General features: G+C 44.1%; 1 protein-coding gene across 7 annotated transcripts in view; it reads left to right on the top strand.

Moving 5' to 3' along the window:
• The window catches only part of ITSN1 (intersectin 1), a 253806-nt gene that overhangs the window by 163858 nt on the left and 62479 nt on the right, over nucleotides 1-27469 (top strand). For 4 of the 7 annotated variants that reach the window (XM_061410952.1, XM_061411028.1, XM_061411114.1 and 1 more), the window contains exons 20-28: nucleotides 973-1220; nucleotides 3259-3418; nucleotides 7101-7306; nucleotides 8539-8621; nucleotides 12756-12922; nucleotides 16703-16748; nucleotides 19157-19278; nucleotides 22664-22781; nucleotides 24711-24902. In XM_061410952.1, the coding sequence (XP_061266936.1) occupies nucleotides 973-1220; nucleotides 3259-3418; nucleotides 7101-7306; nucleotides 8539-8621; nucleotides 12756-12922; nucleotides 16703-16748; nucleotides 19157-19278; nucleotides 22664-22781; nucleotides 24711-24902 (1342 nt within the window). Of the gene's footprint in view, nucleotides 1-972; nucleotides 1221-3258; nucleotides 3419-7100; nucleotides 7307-8538; nucleotides 8622-12755; nucleotides 12923-16702; nucleotides 16749-19156; nucleotides 19279-22663; nucleotides 22782-24710; nucleotides 24903-25289; nucleotides 26809-27469 lie in introns of those variants that run through there. The other 3 variants (XM_061411370.1, XM_061411432.1, XM_061411188.1) reach the window with 3 other exon arrangements.

Below are 27469 nucleotides of genomic sequence, written 5' to 3'. Positions count from 1 at the left end.
ATTTCCTGAGACAGTATTTTACGGGATAAAATAAGATAAGATCTCTGACAGAACTTTATTTGACTTATTGTAATGAAAATAATTTTCTACTAGGGAATGTAATTATCTTCAAATTGATCTCCTGTTGCTCAAAAATAGTGAGGATAACTTGGAAAGATAAGTATTAGAGTCATTCTGGTGATTCTGACTAATCCTTTTGAGTCAGAATTAAGATAAAATGGAAACATTAAAAGCCCAATTGTAATAAATCTCCTCTGAAATTTTTAAACAGCAGAATCCTGTATTCTCCTGTGCACATTTGTGAATGTTACAGTAAAATTTATGCAAAAGAAAGTAATAGGACTTTAATAAAATTAATCATTGCTCTAAATAATCATTTCCTTAATTTTCTCTTCATGTATCTGTGGAGCTTTCAAAAGACTACACACAGCCAGTTTTATTGCCTGTAGAAACATCTAAGACTATGTTTTCTGTCCCTCTTGTCTGTGTGCGGAATAAGGACTGCTTAGTTATTAGAGACTTCTAGAGGGCTACATTTATATTGATTGCACCCTTTGCTTTCCATTTTAAATAATAAACCTAAGTCAAATTACTTTTTAATAATTACTTGAGTTCCTGAGTGATGAAGTCTGTCACATCACTTTATAATTCAGAGTAGCTCAAAATATTTTAATTATGGGACTTCTTAAGACTCCAGGCACTTTTTCCTAGCTGCTATTATCAGGAGAAAAAGAAAAAGATAAACAGGCACAAAAGAGTAAGAACTTGAATTATAGCACCTACTGTTTCTTTAGAGGTAATGTTTAGAGACCATTTTTCCAGACTCTCAGACTAAGAAAAAGGCAGAGAAAGGTCTGTGCTGTGTGTTAGTCTGACCAGGTCAGAAATGGGGGTTTGTTCTGTTAAGAGTGTTCGGTGTCTGTAGGGGTTGATTTAGTTCCACTTAAATTAAACTTTATGACTTTCCTGCAGGTGGACGAAAGCCAAACTGGAGAACCGGGATGGCTTGGAGGAGAATTAAAAGGAAAGACGGGATGGTTCCCTGCAAACTACGCAGAGAAAATCCCAGAAAACGAGGTTCCCGCCCCAGTCAAACCAGTGACTGAGGCGGCCTCCACCCCTACACCCAAAGTGGCTGTGCGTGAGACCCCCGCCCCTTCATCCGCAACCCCTGCAGAGCCCTCCGAGACCCCCAACAACTGGGCCGACTTCAGCTCCACGTACGTGTTGGATGCCATTTCTGATGATTTTTGAAATCCCACATTAGTGATCTTTTAAGTGCTGTTTCAGTCCTTGGGTTGTACCTCTTGAGTACTGTTCATGGCCTCTTTCTCTGACTGGTCTTTTGGCAATTTGTGGATTGTATTCTCTGAGCTGGATTTAATTATATCATGGCTTAATAGTGATTTTTCCCTAGGATAAAGTAAAGCCTCTTACCCTTGTTTCATTCACTCATTTGTCTGTATCTTTCATTATTGTGGAAGAAATGGAGAAACACAATTTCCTAATAATCTGCTTGATACCCATGTCAGCAAATATTTAGAGTCATTTCCTGCATGGAAATAGCACTGTTTTGGTGGTGTTTTTTTTTTTTTGCTGGACAGAAACAGAAATTGAATTTTGTCATGTGGTTTTGAGTAAGATAGAAGGCTGTTTCCTCTGAGGCTTTCCTCTTTGATCAGTCCTGAATAAGCAGACAGCAGGGCAAAGAGATGTGTGCCTTTGGCAGCTACTGGTGCCATGCCCTTGGTCATCAGGAAATGGCATTAAAAACAGTGTGTAAGCAGAGGTTTCAAAGGACAGATGGAGGGCTGCCACGCTCCCACTTATAGGATTGATCCAGCTGTGCCGTTAGTCTAAAAATAGTTTATACTGCCCTTCAAGTAAAAGTGATGTAAGAAATGTTTTAAATTTGTTTTAAAGTCTAATCATCTTTCAGAAAAAACAAATAGAAAGTAAGGAGTCGGGGCATAATGCTGGAGAAAGTGTATCAAATACAGCAAAGAAGGTGTGTAATGACCAAGAGCAGGAGAAAGTAGAGGGAAGGATATAATGAATAGCAATAGTTTTCATACTTGTATTTTCACGTAAAAGATTGAAAGTGCTCAAGAAGCTCCTCCCTGTCTCATCTCTGCTAAAAAGTAGTGTTCCATTAGCGTGACTGAAACCACATTGAAATTCTCCTCTCCTGATCTTTTTTTAAAATTGAAATATAGTTGACTTATATTGTTATGTTAGTTTCAGATATACAGCAAAGTGATTCACATACATATATGTATGTATATATGTATATTTTCAGATTCTTTTCCGTTACATGTCATTACAAGATGTTGAATATAGTTCCCTGTGCTCTACAGTAATCATGTCGCTTATCTATTTTATGTATAGCAACTAGTTTATATTCCCTTAAAACGCTCTGACTTTTTAAATTAAAGCTGACAGTAAAATAGAAGACAAACACTCTTTTCAGGATTTCGTTTTGCTGTGGGTCTAGGCAGCATGCCTCTCTTGCTCAATAAATGTGTGGTCTGCGGCTCTCTGGCTATCCTCCTGGGCATCTTATTTCTGGACCCAGAATCAGGATGTGCCTGCCGTCTATCAAAGGAAATACTTTGATTTGCAAATTTGTTCATCTCTCATAAAGATTCTCAAAAGTCCATTGCATTTCAATTGGCAACTCACACAGATGTGTTTATTTACAATTATAAAATCACAAAATTAAAACTGTTCCTGAGCTGCGCCCAACAGGTTGCTCTAAGGATACCACCTATAGGGTTACCATGGTGTCCAGGCTCGTGGCCCAGTGCCTGCTGTGTGGTGCTGGGACAGAGAGATGGTATTATGAAGCACCAGCTGCCAGCCTGGCAGGACTTCCTATGTGACATGAAACTTCTTTTTTGCTGATTTAGCATTGTTGTTGCAAATGAATATAATGGTCACATGAGGGTGTTTCTCTGGTGCCTTCAGGTTACAGAGTATTTCCCTACGTAGGATTTCGTGTCACCCTGACAGCTAACCAGAGTAACGCAGTACTGTTCCCATTTGATCAACAAGGAAATCAAGATTCAGAGAAACTACTGTCATTTGCCTGAGACCCATCACTAGTGTGTGACGCTCTGACCCAAACCCAAGTCCAGTGCTCTTACCCTCTCCTTGCTCTTGAACTAGCCCCACGCACGTCGCGGTTTGTCTGCTGTGGGAGGAGCATTGACACGTTTGGAAGTCCTTGCCGCTCACGCCGTTGCACTTCCCCTCCAGGTGGCCCACCAGCATGAATGAGAAACCAGAAACCGACAGCTGGGACGCATGGGCAACCCAGCCCTCCCTCACCGTGCCAAGCGCCGGGCAGCTGAGGCAGAGGTCGGCCTTCACTCCAGCCACGGCCACGGGCTCATCTCCGTCTCCTGTTCTAGGCCAGGTAACAGCATTGCTGGGAGCGGGAGGCCCCCACGTGCTGTGTGAGGAGGAAAGATTCAGCCAGTGCTTGTCGTCATTGTCATTGGGAGTAAGCCTTGGGAATTCCCTGGCTGTCCAGTGGTTGGGACGCTTCGTTTTCACTCCAGAGGGCTTGCATTCGATGCCCAGTCGGGGAACGAAGATCCCACAAGCCATGTAGTGTGGCCAAAAAAAAATGTAAGCCTCATTATATGCATCTGGCATGGCTGGCAGGCAAGGATCCAGTTCACGTTTTCCCAGTGGAGGGAATCGTGACTATTCAGAGGAGGGTAAACTGGATTACGCTCCTGGATTGTTCAGGGAAGCTTCACTGATCACGTGGTATTTGAACTCCATCTCGAACAGTAGGTAAGAGCTGATTAGAAAGTGGAGAGACCTGGCATGCAGACAGAAACTGCCCTGAGGAGAGAGGCTTTCTTTAGGAGGCCAGAGTGTGATTCGGGAAAGACATGGGGTCCATCCATGTGGCCAGACCACTGAGTATTTATCAGAGAAGATTGACTGCAGATTAAATGCGAAGCTCTTAAATGCCTCATTAAGAAAAGTAATTGCTGAAAGGATAATATTTCTACTTAATGTGATAAAAGAAATGACATTTCTATAAGTAATCAAACAGAGAAATTGCCTATCTGGCAGGCATTTAGGGGTCAAGGACAGTTTCTGCTCTGGGAACAAGCAGCTTGAACACAGGCTCTGGGAAGACTCACGTGGAGGTGTGCAGAAAGATTCGACGGGGGAGCACAGAGGGATGTGACAACAGTTAAAGGGGTGGAATCCCAACGCCTGTGGGAGTAGGAAAGGAAAAGACTGGGGAGAGATTTGACCTTAAGGGGGAACAAGTCAGGCCGAAAGAGAAATTGACTTTTCGTGAAAGAAGGGAGTTGGATTTTCGACATATTGATTGCCAGGTGAGAGTGAGACAGTCAGGCCCTCCTGTCTGGGAAATGGGAACACAGTCAGATCTAAGGAAGTGAAGTGAGCGCTTCAGAGGAGAGAGACTGCAGGGGAAGGAGGGAAACTGCACGCAGCATGTGTCTTCTCTGACCTGGAAAGAAGGGCGGCTCTGGACAGGAGCTGTGCTCTTTGCCTTTGCATCTGTCCTGCTCGGCAGGTAGCACATGTGTCACGCTCAGAGTGATGACTCGGGTGGAGGAGGAGGGCGCAGGACCAGAACAGCGGATGGTGGCAGTTCTTGTATTATTAAAGGCGGTGGTCCAGACAAAGAGGCAGGCGGCACGTATTTGTGATCTGGGAAAGAGGATACTCCAGATTGCAAAGGGATACAGAGAAAAGGATAGGTGGGAAAGTGGGAAGGGCTGGTGAAAGGATACACAGGGAGCCGTGTAGAAGGAGGACAAGGAGCAGCTGTGTGGCCAGTGGAAACAGAGACTGAGAAGTCGAGCGTCTAAGGGGAAACAGCATTACAAGCAGAGAAAACGCAGGCTGCTTTTCTTTTTCCTTCTGGGAGAGAAAGGATGAAGAGAGGTTAGAGAAAGAGGGAAGGAAGTTGAGGTTGTGCTTCCAGGCGGCTTTCTCAGGAGGGGCCCCCAGGGCCTGCGGGGCATGCAGAATAGGAATTGAGCAAAGAAGGATGAAGCGTGACTTGGCTGAATTTAACCTGAGTCTGTGACTTGTCATCACACGTTGTCTTGGCTTTCTCCAGCAATACTGTATCGTTTGGAAGAACTGATAGTAATAGAAACTACTCCTGTTATAATGATTACTCTCATAGCAGCTCTGCAGATGGAGCTTATTAAATTTTCTTGAAGAAAGTGTCTGTGTTTTAGAGATGTGGAGACGGAGGCCTCAACTGAGAGAGTGAACAGTTGAGAGGCATGAGCTGAGAGGCCTACAGCTGAGAGACTGAGCAGTTGTTTCAGGTCACACAGTTAGTAAGGGACGGACTTGGGGTCTGAACCCAGAGTCTGTGTTCTGCCTGATTCCAGGCTCTCCGTGTGGGAGGTGGAGACAGGGCAGGTGCAGCCAAGATGTCTCAGGGTGAGAGGTTACGATACACCAGCGAGGGCCCAGGTGAAATTGCAGAGACAAGATGGAAAATTAGGGGACACAGAAGCCATGAGCTCCGCGGCCCAGGTGGGAAGCGCCCTGTGAGCACGACCGGAGAAATGGGAGGTGGAGACGCAGCGGTCCTCGGGGTGTTTGCAATCCAGAGAACCCTCCTCTCTTCTGAAGACTGGACCGAGTGGACAGTTGAGATGGAAGGAAATGGGGATGTCATGGGTCTGAGCAGACGAGAACCCATGGAGACCAGGAGTTGAAAGTTGCCAGCATGAAAGCCGAAACTCTTCAATCTATCATAAATTCTCTCTTATCAGGCATAATCATAGTTAAATGTCATTATGAAAATAAGTATCTTCTGAAGGCAAGTCCAGCTTGGTTCTGAATGAGCTGTCCTTGGGCTTTATCCCTTGTTCTTGTCCATTTATGAATACATGTATAATCGAAAGTTGGCATATTTTTTTATAATAGTATTGTCTTAATATACTGTGATAGTTTTATGTGATAGTCTTTTAAGAGATAATAAATGCCTCCCCCTGCCTTTTCCAGCCTCATCTCCTATTGCACCCCTCCATGAGACTAGGCCACACGCACCCCCGGATCCTGCTCCTCCTCCTCGAACCTTGGCAGGAAAGCATCTCACGGTCGTGCCCTCCACCTGGAGTTCACTCCCCCCGAAGCCCTAGCTATCAAAATCCTTCTTGTCCTTCAAGGCCCGGCTCAAACACTGCCACCTCTGGGAAACAGGCCCTGTTGCCTGCAGGCAGCTTTCATCCATCTTTTCTCTCTGTTCCCACCATGAATGGTTGCAACCTCTTTTTAGCATATTTCCTTCTGCCCAGTGGTAGACATGATTGTTTGTATCTCTTTCTTCTTCATTAGTCATGAGTTCCTTGGCCATGTCCTACTGCCCATTTTTATCATGCTTTCTGCTTAATAAAGTATTTTAACCTGGATTATTTTGGGGAGGCAGAGATGGCATTCTGTTCATCTTCATATAGAGTTTTCATATAGCTCTATAGTACATGGGATTACAGAGAGTACATGGGATTACAGAGAGTTTATGCTTGCCCAACCCCTGTTTGTCTTAAAAAGGAGCTAGGACAAGCCCAACCCAACCCAAGACCCGTTTCCCTGTGTCCACCTAAACTAAGATATGAGTTGCTTGCCTTTTGAGCTTTCAGAAGGTTTCTGCTTTGGTATTAACCCTTCACTAAACATCCAAATCCAGTTGGAAACTGGCGGGAATGGGATTGCCCTGGGCAACTTGAGAATTAAAAATAGAACCAAAATAGAAAAGGCACTCGGCCAGGTGCAACAGAATAAATATGATCTCCTAGCTGCTTTAAATAGAGACTTCTAGATGGGCCGGCCATGGCTTTGTGAACAGGCTGGCAGGTTTTCACCTCCACTTTGGGAAGGAAACAGCTGTTGAGAACCAGGGGGCACGTGGCAGCCACGCTGTACTGCGGGGGAGCGGGGAGGGGAGGAGGCGGGGGGGTGTCTTCTGTGGTTGCACATGTACCCGCATGTACCCATGGGAGGGAAGGTGATGGTGTTTGCAGCACCTGAACTGATAACAGATCACAAAGTAACAAGAGGTCCTTTATGTTCTTCCACACAAGGGTGAAAAGGTGGAGGGGCTACAGGCGCAAGCCCTGTATCCGTGGAGAGCCAAGAAAGACAACCATTTAAATTTTAACAAAAACGATGTCATCACCGTACTGGAGCAGCAAGACATGTGGTGGTTTGGAGAAGTTCAAGGCCAGAAGGGTTGGTTCCCCAAGTCCTACGTGAAACTCATTTCAGGGCCCATAAGGAAATCGACAAGGTATGCTTGTGTTCATCTGCTTCCACTGGACAAATGCCGTGTTTGGCATGAAACTGTTGTTTGCACTAGTTAGGATTCACAGATAGGAGTTGCTGGATCATTTCGTCTTCTGGGTCTTCTCACTGCAGAAGTTAGGGCATGTGTCAACAGAAGAGAGCCTCTTGCAGATGATGGTCATTTGTTCCTCACCCAGAAGCCTCTGCATCTTGTTTTTCATTGACTTGTGCAAGAGGAAATTCTACCCTGAGACCTGGGACAGTCTCGCGGGTTTGCTGGAGATTCTGTTCCTCTTCATGCTTAGTATAGCTCAGTTGGTAAAGAATCTACCTACAATGCAGGAGACCCCAGTTTGGTTCCTGGGTCAGGAAGATCCGCTGGAGAAGGGATAGGCTACCCACTCCAGTATTCTTGGGCTTCCCTGTGGCTCAGCTGGTAAAGAATCCCCCTGCAATGTGGGAGACCTGGGTTTGATCCCTGGGTTGGGAACATCCCCTGGAGAAGGGAAAGGCCACCCACTCCAGTATTCTGGCCTAGAGAATTCCATGGACTGCCTAGTCCATGGGGTTGCAAAGAGTTGAACACAACTGAGTGACTTTCACTTTCACTTCACTTACTGTGCCAGATATCCACAAATATTTAGAAGCCCAAAGAATTGGGGGAAATTATTAGAAGAGTGAATTATCTTTTTTGTTAAGAACCTTATGGTGTGAAACCTTACCCTGAAGGTTATTGTTTCATTGTTCTAACCAAATAGATGGTCAAAATGAATTAAGAGTTTTAAGAAGAGAATCTCTTCAAAAATACTGAATGAGCATGTCCGTCGTACTTTGAAATAGACCAGTGCTTTGGCTGTGTATCTAGCAAAGCAAAGTGCTGACAGACAAGGATGTGAGCTTAGAGTCGGGCCACCATGGCCCTTTGTGATGTGTTTTGACTTAGCAAAGTGCATCTATTTCAGCTGTAGATTATCAAGGTTTTAAATGTGAAGTGGGGACTTCCTTGATGGTCCATTGGCCAAGACTCCAGACTCCTGATGCAGGGGGCCCAGGTTCAATCCCTAGTCAGGAAACTAGATCCCACATGCTACAATCAAGACCTGGACAAATAACTACTTTTTTAAAAAATAATTATAAATGTTAAAGCAGTTTTAAAAAGAAAGTATCATTGTTATTTGTACTATTTTCTTTGAGGATGAAAAGTAAAATTCAAATACTTTCCCCTCCCTCTTCCAGCATGGATTCTGGTCCCTCAGAAAGTCCTGCAAGTCTAAAGAGGGTAGCTTCCCCAGCAGCCAAGCCAGCCATGTCGGGAGAAGGTGAGAACTTGAGTGAAATTAAGATCTTTAGACGGTGGAGGCGATTATGTAATACAAAGAGTGAACATTGAAAACGAGGTTGGATTTCATGTTTAAAGAATCTGCCTTAATTTACGTTCATTATATTAAACCTGAAGGTAAAATGAGGTTTAGCTCCTTATAAAGTCATAGTACTTTACAGGGACTTTTCAAAATACGATCAGATATATTGCTCATAAAAACCGAATCTTCTGATGATGTTCAATTAAAAGCCCTTCGACTCTTGAAAGAGGCCCATCAAAGTCACTAAAGATCAAGGTCTCTGAGCATCTCTGTAGCCTATTTGTGATGCTTGCTGTTTTTCTGACTTACAGATAAGTATTTTGGTTTAAGGCCATAACTGGGCTGTTCAGTAAAGCTGTCACAGTAGCATCAGTGCCATTTGTACCCAAATGAAACAGAAGTGTCATTTCTGTTTTCCATGGAAATAACCACAACAGATTATTTAGGCCTAAAAATTTTATTTTGAGTGTTTCTTACAAAAGTAATTAATTGCTTTGTTTCCCCCATCTTTACTTCGTGACACCATCTTTTGGATTATATCGGGTTGGCCAAAAAGTTTGTTTGGGTTTTTATAAGAGCATATGGAAAAATCTGAATGAAATTTTTGGCCCACCCAACATATGCCAGTATAGGGCATAAGTTTAACAATGAACAAAACCTACATAATTCAGGTTCTAGTGGTAAAAATCTCAGGTCTTTGCTACATCTGGTCTAGCCATTATCAGAGCACTAATTGAAGAGTGAGCATGACCCAAGTCAGACAGGCTTTCCGTGTCGGAAGTAGGAACAGTGTTTGTTGAGAACAGATGTCTAACCTGTTTTGTAGCAGTGTTTCATTGTTTCCTTGAATACTTGTAGAACTTTAGTTTGTTTGCCATTATGAGACTTCTATTCTTTAGAAACTTTGCTTTATGAAAAACAGAATTATTAAAGCAAGGGTTAAGGTTTAATGATGTTTCAAATAGTGACAAAGTTACTTTTTCAAGAGGAATTTCAGAAGTAAAAAAATTTTTTCAGTTTATAGGTACAGCTATAAAAAACTTCATCATCACTAAATAAATCTGGTATTTTTATTGTATCCAGTTTTTGCCATTACCACCAAAACAATCATTAGTATAGTTCTCTTCATACATTTTTGTCATCCTAATGACTTTTTATAGCCACTGTTGGGAGAGCAAGGCAAAAGGTCTTTTATTTTTTTTTTTTTCAAAAGGTCTTTTAAACACAGCTCATGTAGTCAGTGTTGTGTCAAGCAATACTCCCTGCCCCCCCGCCCAGATTCAGTAGGTTACAGCCACTACGTCTCAGTGGTGTGCCAGAGTTTGCATCCTGGCTCTCACACCTAGGGACTGTATAATTTTAGTCATGCCTCAACTCTCTCATCTGTAAAAGGAACGTAATAATCGCCACTTGAGGTAGCAAATTATCATGGGAATCATGAGACAATAGTGTAAGCTTTTAGAATAAAAGTCACTAAATGCTGCTCGTATTTCCTTTTTGCTTCAGTTCCTAGATTATTGATGGAGCCACTTAGAGCAGTGAGCGTCCTCATCTGACAACAGTGTTGATGAATGCCGCTTTGTTTTGAAACATGTAGAGGCCTCCATGCTTGAGGCCTCGATAAGTAGGTCACAGATGGACCACCCACATCCTTAACTTGGGCAACAGCAGAGGGTTATATGTCTAATCTCATTTATTACATCCATTTTACAGTGATTTCAGTATTAGAAATATTAGGAAAGATTTCTGGCTTCTGGAAGGGTATGGGAGGATGATGGCATCTGATATTCTAGGAAAAGGCACTTAGATATATTAGGGATGTGTTTATAAATACTGTATTAAATGTAATCAGATTGAAAGTAACCAGTGATTCAGGCAGCTAGTCATGTCCAACTGTTTGCGACCCCTTGGACTATACAGTCCGTGGAATTCTTCAGGCCAGAATCCGGGAGTGGGTAGTCTTTCCCTTCTCCAGGGCATCTTCCCAACCTAGGGATCTAACCCAGGTCTCACGCATTGCAGGTGGATTCTTTACCAGCTGAGACACCAGAAACCAAATTAAATAGATGGTCAGTTTGGGTAGCTTTTAAAATATGGGCTTGGGAATGGCCAGTACCCTGTGTTACATGTCTGAGGAGGAGGGTCTGAGTAGTGAGGAGCCCCCCATATCTGTCTTCCTGTCTCCCCACTTTCATTGGATCCTGAAGGTCCTCACAGATGCCCGTGTACATGCAGGGCTTGTAAAACCACAGTCTTCCCAGTCTCCTTGGTATCTTCTACTGCAGTGTGAAGTTCAGCCAGAGTTCATGCTTATGAAGTTTCTTAAGCATTTCAAAAGTGACTTCAAAATTTGGATCCGTTCTTAAGAAAGTGACTTTTAAGTGCAGGAATCACTGGGAAAAGGACTGATGGCCAAGGATCCGATCTTAAATGGCCAGACATGAGCTAAGGAACAAGTAAAAGAACAAAATAAAAAGGGAAGATTCGAAATACTGAGAAATCAGAAAAAGGAATATATTAATGAAAAAGCAGTGTCCTTATTCAAGCTGCCAAACTTTGATTTCCTTGTGCGGGAAATCCTTTGCCAGTTTTAACGGTGGAGGTGTGTGTCACCGGTGCTGGAGGGCTAAAGACAGAGAGGCTTCTGTTCCCCCTAGCGTGTTTGGATGACCTTGTATGTTGGGGGTCTGCTGGCCTCAGCTGAGGCTGGAGTGGCCCCTTGGAGAGCTGCCCACATTAGCATAAGCATCAGGATAGTTTGTGTTTGCTAGTGTTTATTTTAGTTTCCATTAGTGCCTCCTGCAAAGGCTCTTACAATTAGCCAGTGGAGTGCTCCAGACTAAATCTCTGCCTATTAATTGACATTAAGCTCTGCATTTAAGGACTATCATAAGAAATTTAGAAACACACCATCTGTTATAAAACAAACACTTTGGGTAAACTTTGTTATTTTTTTAATTGCTTTTTTTAAAAAAGCCTGAGATAAATTGGAGAAAAAGTAGAAACAGGAAATGTATGTTCATCTTTCTAGAAATCTTTTATTCTGTACCTAGTATAGTGTCTAGAATTTTGTGTCAAGTGATCTTTCTGAGATTATGACTCGGTTTCTAAGCCTTAGAAAAATCAGGGGTTTTAGAAGAAAAATTTCCTCTGGAATGCAAAGCCTTCACCTTCAAGACAGTAAAGAACTTTAATTCTAGACCTTTAAGACTAAATTACATGAATAATAACATGTAAGAAACGGTGATTTGTCTTTTCATCTTGTTCAGAAAGCCGTGATTATTTTCTGGGATTGGGTAGATACTATTTTTATCAGCAGCCCATTCTACCTGTTCCTGTTTGAATGACAAGTGATGTCCATTTTTAACTAAATAATATATATTTAAAATTATGTGTTCTAACAGCTTCTGCCATCTGTGTAGTATGGCACAAAAGGACTTAGGTTTTCACCGAGGCACTTTGAAAAGTGTCTTATTTAATTTACATAAAGGATATACCACATCGAAAAGTTTTCTAAAATGGTGACTTGGTACCTTCAAAAAGTGAATTACAGATATTTGATGAGCTTACCGAGAGCCTGCATGTCAGTGCCTCTAACACTGGCACAACCTAGGCACTCAATAAATGTTAATTCAAAGTAAACATTAAAAGAAAAGGTGTATATATGTATAACCAAATCACTTTGTTATACAGCGGGAATTAACATTGTAAATCAACTGCACTTTTTTTTTTTAATCCTGAAGAAAAAAAAAGTAAATATAAAAATGCCAAGTAAAAAGAAAACATGGCATTAAGTCGGAGATCAGTGTCTGTACTGTTATTGGTGGACATGCAGGTTTGTTGCTGTTGTTGTTTCTGGGGCTGGGTCTTCACAGGAATTGTCTCCCTGGCTGCAATTACTGAAATTTATATGCAGGTTGGTCAATTTGGAGCCCAGGGGATTCTGCAACTCTGTGTTTTATCTGTGACTAGGCTTTCTCTTGACTGGACCTTATCCTAATGTCCTTGTTCATAAACTTGCTTTTGCAAAGTTGTCTGGGATTTCTGTAAACAATCAAGCTCTCTCCGTATCTCAATATTTCTCCCCACCAGAATTTATTGCCATGTACACTTACGAGAGTTCTGAGCAAGGCGATTTAACCTTTCAGCAAGGGGATGTGATTTTGGTTACCAAGAAAGATGGTGACTGGTGGACAGGAACAGTGGGCGACAAGTCCGGCGTCTTCCCTTCTAACTATGTGAGGCTTAAAGATTCGGAGGTAAACCCACATTAACTGTTTCCTCTCCCCTTCTGTGCAGTGACTCTCTTTTCAGGGAGGCGTGAGGTGCGCCGGTGGAACATCGTTGTTGGGTTTTGCTAAGGTCTGGAGCGTGGCTGCAAACCCAGTGTGGCGTGTCGCTGTGTGAGCTTGCCTAGTGACGCTGCAGGCTCAGCCTCGGCTTCCCCCAACAAGAGAACCCCCCCAGGCTCGGAGGAGGCTGCCCTGAATGAGGCTGGTCTGCGTCAGCTGGGATAACGTTCAGGATTCCTCCCTGTTCCTGAATGTAACTGACTTAGAATTTAGAGTAAATGTTCTTGATTAAGTCTCCATGGTCACTGATCTGGGCTACCCCAAGAAAGATACACAGCAGTATTTCCCCCATGTAAACAAATGTATTTTGGTGATACTAGCCCCAGAATATTGGGTAGTAGAGAGTTTTTAGAATTTATTTATCTTTCATGAAACACAACATGGTTATACTTGAATACACAGCCAAAATATAAACCACCATAGTGAACTGAAAGCAATAAAATATGGTATCTCATTTGCATTGCATAACAGGTGGTTAACATCCTTAGTCATAAATGAGTTCTTAGAAATCTGTAACAAACACATTGATATATTCAGGGGAAGGGAAGACAGAAGAAAATGAAAAAATACAAGTGATTATGAGGATTAAGCATATGTGAAGATGACTGAGCTCAACAGTACCAGAAGAAAAGCAACTATTTTGTAATATCGTATTACCAAAGGTTAAAAATGTATTAATAACATTTGTAGAGTTTTAGGAAATATACCCACATAAATACAAGACTGATGAAGTCCTGTCTGTATGAAAAGTGAAAGTGAAAGTCACTCAGTCGTGTCAGCTCTTTGCGACCTCCTGGACTATACAGTCCATGGAATTCTCCAGGCCAGAATACTGGGTAGCCTTTCCATTCTCCAGGGGATCTTCTGGACCCAGGAAGAGAAATGGGATCTTCTGCATTGCAGGCAGATTCTTTACCAACTGAGCCATCAGGGAAGCCACCTGTCTATATAATAGGGGGAAATCTATTACAGGTTGGACTCAGAACTATAAATTTTGGATATCCTTGTTCCTATCAGCTCCAATTCGTTGGAATTATTTCAAAAAGTTAGTTGGATAAATTTACAATTTGTATATAAATCATGTTTACTGCTAGAATTTACATTTTTACCTACACAATAGCAAGACACAAGATTTCACTAAGGCCTTTGGCCAGGCCTTGGTATCTCCTGATCAGAGATTGAGCAGAGACTCAGTTTATTTTCAATGCTTACAAATTGGAAGTGGCTCCCAACTGTTGTTAATGGGGCCCTAAAAATTCAGTTGCATAAAATGTCGTCCTGAGATGATACAGAATTAATGAAATAGTGGCACGGGCCTCCTGGCGTATGGGAGCCCATCTCCTAGTGGCCAATTTCAAGTTAGGGGGAATTTCAGGTCATAAAGGTAGCCATTTACCAGACCCATAGCCACTTGGGGTGCAAGGCTGGGCCTGGTGATAAACTGTGATTCCCCCTTCAGTCTGCCTTCTCTGCTTCCCTACCGTTCCCTGGAGTGGTTGTATTTGCTTGAGATTTTTATTTGTTTTTGTTTTGGCTTTTTTTTTTTTCCTTTTTTTAGGGAGTATTATTATTGTTTGGGGGGTTTTTTGTTTTCCCTTGCTTTGGTCTTGAGAGCAGCTTGCTGAAATTCCCCTGGAGGGGTTTGCATAAGTCCGCTTCCCCTTGGAGAATTTGGCTGAAGCTGGAATGAAAATACTTCTTGTCTGTAAGACAGTCATTGTATTATCCTTTGAAGACCAGGAGAGGGAAAATTCAACTCTTATCCAGACCAGTTAGTTAGATCCAGTAAGAACCATGGAGATGATATTTTAGGAGAGCAGAGGGAAAACATTACAAACTAAACTCAATTTCTGCTCCCATGCACAGAAACTCTTAAAGTGGCTTTACCTTTGAGATCAATTAAACACCAAAGCCATTACTTGTATTATCCTTTAATAAACTTGAGTTTTCTACCCAAACCATCCCAGGTCAGTAAGTTTAGAAAAAATGCACTGTGACATTTTCTAAAGGTAAGTTGAATTGTAAAGTGCTTTTTTAACTGGCGTCTTAAATTATCAGCCACCGAAGAACTGGCAGTGCTAATGATTTTTGGGCAAACATCTAGCTACATTATTTCATAATAATGAAAAAATCTAAAAAAATCTTTCATCCTACTTGGACATAGAATTCAGTGCATAAGGCAATATCATGCCAAACTTAAAAACCAGCCCGAGCCTCAGATACCAGAATTGACCCATGGATGCAGAGAGGGGTTTGTCCTAAGCCCGCTTCCCTTCTCTGCACGAGCAGGGCTGGGGCATGTCGCCTGGATCAGCTTTTCTACTGCATTCTTGAGAAGTGCCAGAGCCAAACATGGCCATCTGAGTCTGTCTCAGCTTAAGTGCTGGCTGTGGTGTTTAAAAGGGAGCACATTAAAGTGGCTGGAACTCCATCACTGGGTTGCCAATGGCTTTGTTCTTTTTATAGAACAGAGAAAGCCTATTATAAGCCTGCAATGGGAAATTAACTGGCCGTTTGGAATTTTGTAGCATTAGTATGCCTTCATGTTGATACGTAGCCTATGAAAATTCCGAGGGAGATGGGTATTTTATATATATATCTTTGTTAATACAGAAAGCATAATCAGAGTAAACATTTTAATTTGAACTTTCCCTGCTAGATGGTTATTGAATTTCAGTATAAATAAAGGGACAACGAGAAGTTGTGTTCCTGGTAGATAAATTACATATTTTTATTTTACAGTTACTCTCATTTAGTTAATTAAGCCGTTCGCTTTGTTCTATTTTAATTGGAATACTTAATTTACTGGAAGATAGTGACACACAAGTGAAAATTAATTCGGAATAAAGCACTTTGTAACAACAGATTACGGCCTGGCCCTTGTCCCAGCCAAGTCTCTGCCGGCTTGGCTTGCTCAGCTAGTTTAAAATTCCATGAGTATTCATGAAGGAATTCAACCCTAGAGCACTTTTGGAACACTTAGAAGTTGGGGAAAAAATGGTCTGCTTCTATGCACTGTGTGTCCAGCATTAAGAGAGAAATTTTAGTGTTTAAACAGTGTAAAGTTTGGGTAGAAAGGACTCAGAGGAGAGAGTGACCACCTCTTGGGGTAATAGAATGGGGGGCAGGGGTGTTTGAATCACCACTATCCTGTTTTCCTTCTTTAAAAAAAAAAAAAAGAAAGCCCTAAAGCAGATGTACTAAAATGGTAACATGTTCACGTACTAAGTCGGGGTATCGAGCTCATGGATGTCTGCTGTAACCTCTGTACTTTTTGTCTGTGAAATGTTTGCTAATTAACCACTTGGACATCAAACATGAGCTTAGTGTTTAGGATGTAGACCGGCAGTCTCCTGGTGGGGCAGCCCCCGTTTGATTTGACACGGGGACAGGCCACACTCGAGTTACACACAGTCAGTGCCCGCGCCCTGGGGGATCTGTACAGTGCCACTGCTTATTCTCCCCTCAAGAAGAGAGTAAAGGCTGTGTGCTTTACAGTACTTACTTTGCCCCATGTTTTCCTTGATACACATTGTAATGCCAGGAGATAAAATGCTGCTGTGTTTCTCCAGAATGAAAAAAAGGAATTTAGGGGCTCACGCGGGTTCGTGACATCATTCATCGTTTTTTAAGTTGCTTGACCAAAACTCTTCAGTATGCAAATGAGACCTTCTGCTCTGTTTCAAGGGCTCTGGAACTGCTGGGAAAACAGGGAGTTTAGGAAAAAAACCTGGTAAGTGACAAACCCTGATGATTATTTTTTCAATGTTTTTAATGTAATTGATAGTTGCTCCCAATCTTTTATTAGGGCTAGAAACCTTTTTGGAAAAAAAAAAGAAAGAAAAGTAAAGACTAAAGAATCTGTCCGAAGAGTGGTTGGAATAGATCCTTTCCTTGGAATCCATTAATAATGTGTATCCATGATTATGAAATAATGGCTGTTGCTTCACACATGGGGTATTAGGGACATTAATCAGACAGAATGTTCTCTTGGGATGTGAAGAAATAATTCAGGCAAGATGGTGAGACGTCACGCTTGGAACTGTAGGATTTGGGGTCAGCTGCTACTTAATCCTTCTCTCATTGGGTTCAGTACTTTTTCCTTTCCTGAAGCATATTCAGTCCCAGGATGTAAATAGTGGAGGAGATTAGAGGAGCCGCATGTATTATCAGACAGTGGGGCCTATGAATTAGAAGCTTTTGAGTAGTTTTCCTCAGGTACACAGTGAAGGCACAAAATTATAGTCATCCCCCTGAACTCAAAAGTGTTTCACTTTATTTAAACAAAAATCACATGTTCTATTAATAGAAACATGAACAAGAGAAGAAAGAAGCAGCTGGGAAATCATACGGTTGGTATGACCTGTCTTCCTCACCTAGGTCATTTGAGCCCTTTTGCTATTACAGCCTTGAGAAATTACAGGTTGAGAGTCACCACAGCACTGAGAGAGGGACTTGTGTATCTGTGCCTGGCGCTCAGCCTCCAGACAGGCTCACCTGACAAGGAAAAGTGGGTTTTTCGGTAGTTGTAGGATTTCAGACTGACTCAAGATATCAGACCACCCCAGTCAAATCTCTGTTTTAACCCTGAGTATGCTATGGGGTTGGCCAAAAAGTTTGTTTGGGTTTTTCCATCGCATCTTACAGGCTAACCTGGATGAACTTTTTGGCCAACCCTATACATTTTGAATGGTCATTCCAAAGGGTCCAGAGGGGCTTAACATCGCACTGAAATCAGCAAGCTGCTCAAAAAAAAAAAAAAAAAAAAAAAAGGAAAAGAGTATTGAGGCAGGTCACCAGCTACACAGGCCAGGTCCTTTGAGCAATGGGAACACCGGGGGCCAAATAGGGTAATAATTTGGATGTTTTCTGAATTGAGAACTCTTTGGAGTCTAGAGCTAATCCTTGGTGGGCTGGGGGAGAGTTCTCGTCCCCAGCGCAGATTTCCCATCTTGGGCTCTCAGGGGAGCCCAGACATGAGTGAGCTGGGCTCTCTCTTGCTTCCTTGAGTTCTGGGATGCGTCTGACAGGGCCAGCCTGCACCGGGACGTCCCAGTGCTCCTAGCGTGGTGGCCGCTGATTACAGCGCAGGGTCGGGTGGGCGGAGGGCCCGGGTTATGTTCCTTAATGCAGGAAATGCTGTCAGAGACGGGCCTTCTACTTCTCTCCTTCTGTCTGTCTTTACTTCATTCCTTGTGTCTTCATCTCTTTCTTCTGAGAACAGTTACGATGGGGAGAGAGTGTAGAGGAATAGAACAGTCTGTTCCGTCTTGCATCTAGAAATCCACAAGTTAGTCCCTGCGGATGCGCCAGAATTCAGTCAGAGAAGGGTTTTGTCCTTTCGTAGTCGACCTCCTGTGCCAGGAGAAGTGTACTTTTTCAGAGCCTGGTCTGTGGTACTGCTGGACTTTTTCCCATGAAACTGTTCAGTCAGGAAAAGTACAGAACTGTTTTCATTTTTTCTGTGCGGAATTGCTGTTTCGCTTAAAATCCCCCTTTTGACTCTAGGATCCTCCTTTAACTTGCAATAAAAAGAAGTAAACTTCCGTTGACGTGATCCCTAGCTGGTATTCAGGGATCGCCCTTAAAGTGTCAGCCACAGAGGGAATGGTCTTGTGGACGGAAGAGAGAGGATGAGGAAAGTCATGGTGTAGAAGTCAAGCCAGTGCCTGCCCCTGGTGGCTTCTCAAGAACACAGTTTGTCTTTCTGCTGTTCTGGCGGGTGGAATGGCTTCACTTGACTTCCTTGATTCACTCAACCATCCTTCTGTGGAAATGTGTGATAATAATAAGCCCTGTGTGGGGGCCGGAAGGCGGGTGGGGCTAAATGAGGCTCAGCTGTTGGCATCCTGAGGGGGAGGGGGAGGGTGGGGAATTTGTGGGGGCAAGCTGGTGGGTTCCAAGAGATGAGGGGACCCTCGGGCACACCAGGCAGAACCAGAAGGCGAGTCCAGTCCTGGAGCACTGCATTTGCCTTGCGGGGAATGGGAGCCCACGGGGCCTTCTTTGTTGAGTAGAAGACCGGCCCTGTGTGCTGGCTTTGAGGACGTTTACCTGAGAACCTGGGAGGTGGCTGTGTCTTGGCTGTTCTTCTCCTGACTCTTAACGACGCACTCTACCATGTTTGGTCTTGTTTTCCAGAAATCGCGCAGGTCATTGCCTCCTACACAGCTACGGGTCCTGAACAGCTTACCCTGGCCCCCGGTCAGCTGATCCTGATCCGGAAAAAGAACCCAGGTGGATGGTGGGAAGGAGAGCTACAGGTTAGTGTCTTTTCCATTGGTTTAAAATCCCCTGCCTAGATTTCAGCATGCAAGATTTTGAAGGGATGCTATTTCATGGCAAAGCGCAGATACCCCCACACTGTCTGAATCCTGCATTTGTGTAACAAGAGATGCCATGTTCTCTAAACCCAGTTTGTTCCTAAGCCTTGGGCAGCCAGGAACAGAAATGTGAGAGCTGAGGATTCTTTTGAAGATGTATGTGTATCTGCTGGATTCTTGAGTTGAGACAGTGAGTGGTGGGAAGGAGAGAGCTCGTGATGGAGAGTTTCATCCTTACTGTCACAGCAATACAGGAGCAGAGCTTCCCCTCCGCAGTGCTGTGAGGTGTGACGCCACAGTGGCCTGTGTAGTCAGAGCCACATCTGTGTGGCACGACAGTTTTAGTTCTTGTGTGTGTGTGTGTGTCTGTGTGTCCGTCCTCAGTTCATCAGTCTGTCAAGGTAAACCTTGATCAGGAAGGCAAAGATCTACATTTTGGTGAAATAAATAAATACAGCACTTTCTGTGCATATGGGGCAGATTAAAATTAGAAACTAAAGTGCCAGAGAGTGAAGAGTGGGCTGGTGGACTGAAAGAAAGGTATCTTGGCTGGAATAGAAGGTACAGCCTGGAGTAGCCAAAGGCAGAACTTCCCCTGGGATCTCACTGGTGGGCAGCCATTAAAAAACCCGTCCAGCAGGGCGGACAAGATACAGTTTATTGGTTCAGTATTCCATTGAGGTCCTGGAATCCACTCCCCTCATCCTTTGAAAAATGTTTTTTGTTTTTTAAATTTACTGATTTTTTTTGGCTGTGCCACATAATTTGTGGGATCTTAGTTCCCCAAGCAGGGACTGAACCAGGGCCGTGGCAGTGAAAGCACTGTGTCCTAACCACTGGACTGCCAGGACTTCCCTCCCTCCCCTATTTAATGTCTCTTCCTTTGCTGGGTGGGGGAGGCCTTCCACAGACTTGTGGTGTCGTTTCCTGGAGAGAGCTGTCGCCTAGTGGCCTTCCTGTGCGTAGATGACTCCCCTGTTCTGAAGACTTACGGGGGTCCCCGTGGCCCTCCTCCTCAGCCTGCTCACAGGTGTGCCCTGTTGCCCTTCCATGCGTCTTGCCCATCTGGCTCTCAAAGTGACGTCTCTGCTCCAGCCGCGGTTGGTGATCTACTCTCCTGAAGACAAGCAGCAGCCTCAGACCCCAATTTCTTCCTGCTTTTGCCCAGAGCATCTCCCCACATGGTCCTTCCCGCCTCCTTCCTCAAGAGCTGGCCAGAACCCACTTCTTCCAGAAGCTTTCTGTGACCGTCCTACCCGAGGCGACATCTTCCCGTGAACCCTGGTGGCCCCTATGCCCGAGCTTCTCTTGACATTTAGTATTGATGCCAATACTATTACTTAGCTTCCCATGCATGTTTCTTCTTCATGTAGGTTATCAACTCTTTGAGGGCAGAAACCGTATTTTTTCATCCTCTCACTCCTAGTACCTTACGCGAAAGAGTCTTGAGAGGGTCCTTGCAACCCTCAGTTGTCTGCCCAGGAGGGCTTCTGGTGCTCTCACCAGACTTTGTCTTCTGCGACTACACGGATGAAGAAATTGGGAACGTCATCTGGTGGTCCAATGGTTGACTCCGCACCTCCCCTGTAGGTGACACGGATTCAATCCCTGGTCAAGGAATTAAGATCCTGCACGCTAAGAGGCATGGCCAAAAAATAACAGAAATTATTTTTTAAAGAAAAATAGAAGTTGCCAGTGAGTTCTGTGTTCTGCCCTTGGGAAACTGCACAGATGCGGGAAATGGTGGTGTCTCTGTGAGCCCCACGGCAGTGTTTACCAGATAGATGAACGTGGGGGACCTTTCAAAGAAGTGGCTTCAACCATGGGTGGGTTCAGTGTGAAGATAAAAGCTTTAGTCCTTGAGCCAAGAGCATGAAGTCTATCAGACCACAAAGAAAGTAAAATCTGATCTACTTTCTAAAAGTAACCTAGAAGTATCCTTCACGACAGATTGCATCAGATAAGAGGGTAAGGGTGAGGTATGGAAAGCTTCCTTTTCTCTGAATTTTATTTTCTTATTTTGAGAGTAGGTTAGAGGGGAGGCGTGCGTGTGTGCCCTGTAAATTGTTTTGAACTCTCTGCTCGTGGTGGTGTGCAGAAGGGTAGTTCTGACACTTATCATCCTAATTAGAGTCTTTGTCTCTTAGAATTATGTCAGGATGACAAGTCTTGCTTCACCAACTTTATTATAAGTTCCTTCAAGTCACATACTATCCATTTCCAGCAACTCCCAGCATGTAAGCTCTCAATGAATGGATTTTGTGTTGAATTAGATTAAAGTGAAGGAGAAAGGACTGGCAGTGGGAAACATGACTCATCTGTCACACAGGCTTGATGGCTTTCGAAGGCAAGGTCAAGCTTAGCCCCCTTGTATCCTGCATATATCGCATGTCCATCATCTGGTATATGTACAGTTAATATCCGTAAGATCATAGATGCGAGTGTGAATCTTGGCTTGCCGTTGACTAGCCTGTAACATTGAGGTTATCGCTTAACTTTTCTGAGCCTTACTCTTTTTGTCTGAGAACTGGGAATAGTGAAAGTGGGACATGGGAAATGGAAATTGTAGTAGTAGTATTCTTCTGGAATTGTTGTGTAGGTACATGTATGATAGATGTTTAACACAGGCCTAGCTCATAAGAAGCTCCCAGTACATGTTACTGCCATTATTATTATTATTATTCCTAAAATCCATATATAACGTTGGCATAAACCATAATCTCTGCCCTACCTGAAATTGACATCTGAGAGCTGTTCAGCGAGCAGGGTTTTCTGTCCTGTAAGTGCTTCTGACTGTGACCCACACCATGGAGCTCGTAGGAAAATACTCCGGGCTTTGCCGACCAACGGCTGCCACAATTTGAATTTCAGCTGTCGTGTTTTCGTTTTGTAATGTAGCAATCCATAGAGTCTATTGATGTTATTCTGTTTTAGTTATGCGTAAGCTTGGCATACGGAGAAGGCGATGGCACCCCACTCCAGTACTCTTGCCTGGAAAATCCCATGGACAGAGGAGCCTGGTAGGCTGCAGTCCATGGGGTCTCTAAGAGTCGGACACGACTGAGCGACTTCACTTTCCCTTTTCACTTTCATGCATTGGAGAAGGAAATGGCAACCCACTCCAATGTTCTTGCCTGGAGAATCCCAGGGACGGGGAAGCCTGGTGGGCTGCCGTCTATGGGGTCGCACAGAGTCAGACACGACTGAAGTGACTTAGCAGCAGCAGCAGCAAGCTTGGCATAAGCACACCATGTTCAGAAGCAAACTACACCATGAAAGAGGATGAAGCTTTGAAACGTTTTAATGTAATTTTTTTTATTATTAGGCACGTGGGAAAAAGCGCCAGATAGGCTGGTTTCCTGCTAATTACGTCAAACTTTTAAGCCCTGGGACAAGCAAAATCACTCCAACAGACCCACCGAAGCCAACAGCTTTCCCAACAGGTGAGCGGTTTACACTCTGCTCAGAAAATGGTCTGTGCTTCCTGGTAGCCCTCCTACTCAGTTCTCTTGTGGAGTGGCGAAAGTTGTCTTTCACATCGGCTGTAACCGCCTCTTGTACTTGGAGGGGCTGATACCCCACGAGTGTGATATGGAATATGTTTTTCAAAAGGACCAAATATCTAAGCAGCTTTGCTGTGCTGGGTACAACAGACTCCTTGTTGGAACTGGCTTCCTAAAGGGGCCCTGAATGCTGTGCTATTGAAGCCAGATTTTTCTCTTGATTTCCTTCCAACTATTTAAATTGGGATTTGGGCTGGGGCGGCGGTGGGGGGTTGGGGGGAGACAAAAAGGGCCTCCTAAAAATAAATGGCCGGGGTCTAAATAGGTCAGGAGATTGAGCCGAGAGGCCACAGGGGTCTGTTGGTTGTCATGTGCTGCTCAGTAAAGACAGAAATAGCTCCCCTGTGACATTTCCTGTGAACAGAGGGGCTTCGCTTAATGGGCAGGATGTTATACACGCTCTCCTAAAGGGACCAAGAGGGAACAGAGGGCCCTGCAGCTGAGATGGTTGGCTATCTTCTAATTGAAGAGACCAAATTAGATGCTTCGGTAATGTGTGAGAGGGTGAGATAAGGGCAGCCAACTTCTGCTTGGGTCTTTAAGCCATTAATGGAATCTTGGGTGGTATTTGTGGAAACACAGGCTTTTCCTTCCAGAACCTTGTGGCTAAATGTCTGCGCTGTACATCCCCAGTGAAATCAGATCAAAACTTGGCAGCCTTTGCAAGAAATGAAAGGATTGGTCAACTTTGTGACTGATTGCTGACCCCAGCTGGGCCCCTGTGCTTGAGCCGTGGCCTCTCTTGTAGGCAGAGGGGTGTGGTGCCCACTGGGTCTCCTCTCCCTTGGGGAGGCCTAGTGGCATGCCCTTCATCAGGTTGGTTAAAACCCACAGAAATTGTTTGCCAAGGGGATGGGATTAGCTGGAACATCGTTAAAGCCTGAGCCTGTATACAGGTTGGTCAGGAAAGATGAACAGGGGTAACACCTAACTAGGCAGACTTCTCTGAAGTGTAAAAATGTCAGGGAATAAAAGCAGTGTAACCTCCTGTAGGTTTGAGGGAAAATGAGAAAAGGAGAATTGTCCTTGAATGTGGAAATTGCTTCTTGGAGACAAGATTCTGAGACACAAAAGCACAGCAGAATAAGGCACTGGTTTTCCTTTTCACCGAGAGCTTCCCAGGTGGTGCTGGTGGTAAAGAGTCTGCCTGCCAACACAGGAGACGCAAGAGACAGGAGACGTGGGTTTGATCCCTGGGTCGGGAAGATGCCCTGGAGAAGGAAATGGCAACCCACTCCAGCGTTCTGGCCTGTAAAATCCCACAGACAGAGGAGTCTGGCAGGGCACAGTCCATGGGGTTGCAAAGAGTCGGACACAGCTGAGCACAAGAGTTGAACTTCTTGGAGGTCAGCTGGTAATCACCTTCCACCTTAAAAAAACAAACAGACAACAAAAAACAATCCAACAAAAAATCAGAAAAGGAAAAAAAGAGCTGGGTTCAAGTCCCCGTGATCCACAGCAGTGTGTGCAGATGGGCTAACATTCCGAGTCAGCATCCTGAAGGAACATCACCACCCTCAAACAGAAATGATTCCCTGGTAGCGCTCCCCTACCCCTGCCCGTTTTCTGCGGACAGCGGAACACATGCAAGAGGAAGACGGGATGGGAACTAAAGGGAGGCCTGCCATTCTGCTGTTGTCTTGGTCTCCAGCCCTCCAGCTTCCTCCACGGCCCACACTTAGACAGAGCCCTCCGAGCCCTCCAGGTAGCTCTGCCCTCTTCGGGCAAGGACACAGTCGGGACACGGGAGGCCCGGAGAGCCTCAGGCAGCCCGCGCCCCCTCCCGCTCACCCGGCCTGTCTCCCGCAGTGTGCCAGGTGATCGGAATGTACGACTACACCGCGCAGAACGACGACGAGCTGGCCTTCAGCAAGGGCCAGGTCATCAATGTCCTCAACAAGGAGGACCCCGACTGGTGGAAGGGTGAAGTCCACGGGCAGGTGGGGCTCTTCCCGTCCAACTACGTGAAGTTGACCACGGACACAGACCCCAGCCAGCAATGTAAGTGCCCCAGCCGCCCGGTTGCCTCTCCTCTCTGGCGTCTTACGGTGAAACATGCAGCATTGCTCTGATTCTGCTGAGCTTTGTTTGCAGAACTTAGCTAGACCATTGCTGCATTCGCAACAGTCTCTTTGAAGACCTTCCTCATAATGCAAGACTTTTATCTCGTGGGGTTTTCGTTTTGTTGGTTTTTTTGTTTTTGGTTTTAAAAATCATTCCTTCTGTAGCATGTCCCCTCCCCCCTCCCCCGTCCCCCTTTTTCTTTTTTTTTTTTTCCTTTTTAATCATTTTGGCACCATGCTGTTTTACATGCCTGACTCATTTTCCTAGCTTGAATTTTGCTCATTGTTTTGTTTTGCTTATGTGTTGTTTTCCTCCTTTTTCTAGGAATCATATGTTGTCCACCCCCCCCTCAGGCTTGAAAGTCCTCAAAGAGACCCACTATCCCATATCACTGCCCCGAGGGATGATGGGAGATGCAGCCTTGATCATGTGACTTCCAGCATGATCACCTACTGCCTTCTGAGTAGAAGAACTCACTGCAGAGCAGTTTACCTCATTTTACCTTAGTTGCATGTGATGACAATGTTGAGTTATTACTTGCAGAGATAGAAGCAAAAAATTACAAAAATACACAGGGTAGTGGGTCCTTTTGTGGCTTTCCTAGTGACTCAAATTGACTTCCCCCCACCTTTGCACAGGTGCTTTCAATAGTTTTCAAATTATTTTTCAATAAATCTTTTAGCCTTTTAATAAAAAAAAAAATGAATGACTTCTTTGCTATTTTGGTTTTGCAAAAAGACCCACTATCAAGGAATGCTGCATGTGCTATTAAAAAAATGTTTCCAAATGTCCATAAATCTGAGACTTGATGTATTTTTTGTTTTTCATTCTGTCCAGTGTTATCAACTAAATTGTGTAGTTTGGGTTTGTTGCCCCCTACTGTAGAAGTACAGAGGAGTTCAGTATATCTGTTTTAAAGACGTGTAGAATGAGGCCAATTAAACAGAAGGTGTTTTGTGCTTGTTTGTGTGTATCAGATGTACCTTGCTGAGCATGTAATAATACATCCTGTACATATGAAATTAGTTCTTTCCATGGCAAAAGCTATTACCTTGTATGATGCTCTAATCACATTGCATTAATTTTATTTTGCACAGTGACCTTGTAGCCCCATGAGAAAGCATGTGTGTTTTTGTTCGGTCTCAGATTTATCTGGTTGAGTTGGTGTTTTCTGTTTGGGGTTTTTAATTTTGCATATTTTCATACCATAAATCCGTAGACGATACCTTTGAGGTTGTCACGGTCAACAGTATCTACAATCTCGCCTTAGTCTCTGTTACACCAAGTTTTATTCCAGTGACTTCATGGAATGACGATTTCAAACAAGTAATTTTCTTGACAAGAAAGAATGTATAGGAGTCTCCCTGCAATTAATTTCCGATGTTTACATTTTTTAAGTAGACTGTGGAATTTCTACAGGCTAATATGAAATGGAGCTCATGGCCCGTTGGTGTGTTGGATGTCGTAGCTGAAGCCATGTGTGTCTTTTAAACACTAGTTGGAAGCTCTCAATAAAAACGCCGTTGCTGACAGCGCAGAAAACGGGGCGGGGGCAGGGAGCCTCGAGCACAACCTAGCGGTTCTACTAATGACTTTTTAACAGTAGTGATCTTCTGTTTTACGTCTGTCCCCTTGGGGACTCTGTGCTGGCATTGTGTAGCGGTCCTTCTCCACCCACACGGTGCCGAGAACGAGGACACCGCCTCGTTCGCTGGCGCGTCAGTATTTTCATGGATATGAATGTAAAATATATAAATATATAAACCTGCGGCTTTAACAACTGTAATACAACCTTTTGAATTAGTTATGTGTATAGATAATTAAATTCTTCATATAAAAGTTAGACGGAAATGTCTCTGTGTTCTTGATGTTGGAAGGTGGCAGTGGTGATGGGGAACCAGCCAGACTAGACCTAAGCAGGTGGCCTGCTGCCCACGTGTCCATTATGATACAGATGCCATGGGGACCCTCGCTCTTACCCTGCTACCTGCCCCTCCCTGATCAACATGCAGACAGGTACCCTACCTAATACTGATTTTGAAGAATAGAACTCCCGGGACTTTCCTGGTGGTCCAGTGGTTAAGACATCACACTGCCACTGCCAGGGGCAGGGGTTCGATCCCTGGTCAGGGAACTAAGGTCCTGCACGCTGCATGGTGCAGCCAAAAATAGGGGAAAAAAGACGGCAATTCAGCTTTGAGCTTAACTCTCTCATCGGGCTTTCATATGTGCTATTGATACATTGACAGGTGAGCGATGTGACTCAGAGAACCACACATTTGCCCAAAAGGTGATCACAAAAGGGTCTGTTGAGCTGACAGATGTAAGTACATCCTGAAACTTTCACATCTTCCATACCATTGTTTGCCATCTGTATCTGCCTTGCAAACTCCAGTTGAATTTGCAGAAACAGACGGGTGTACACCCTGATGAAACTGTTGGCTACGACAGACCACGGCTTGAATCCGTTCAGGAACCTCGCTTATTGGTCCTCCCCTGCCATT

Source organism: Bos javanicus, chromosome 1 (assembly GCF_032452875.1).
Source record: "Bos javanicus breed banteng chromosome 1, ARS-OSU_banteng_1.0, whole genome shotgun sequence".
NCBI classification, from domain to species: Eukaryota; Metazoa; Chordata; class Mammalia; order Artiodactyla; family Bovidae; genus Bos; species Bos javanicus.
Note: the sequence above shows the minus strand (reverse complement) of the source record. Positions and strands in the feature narration are given on the sequence as shown.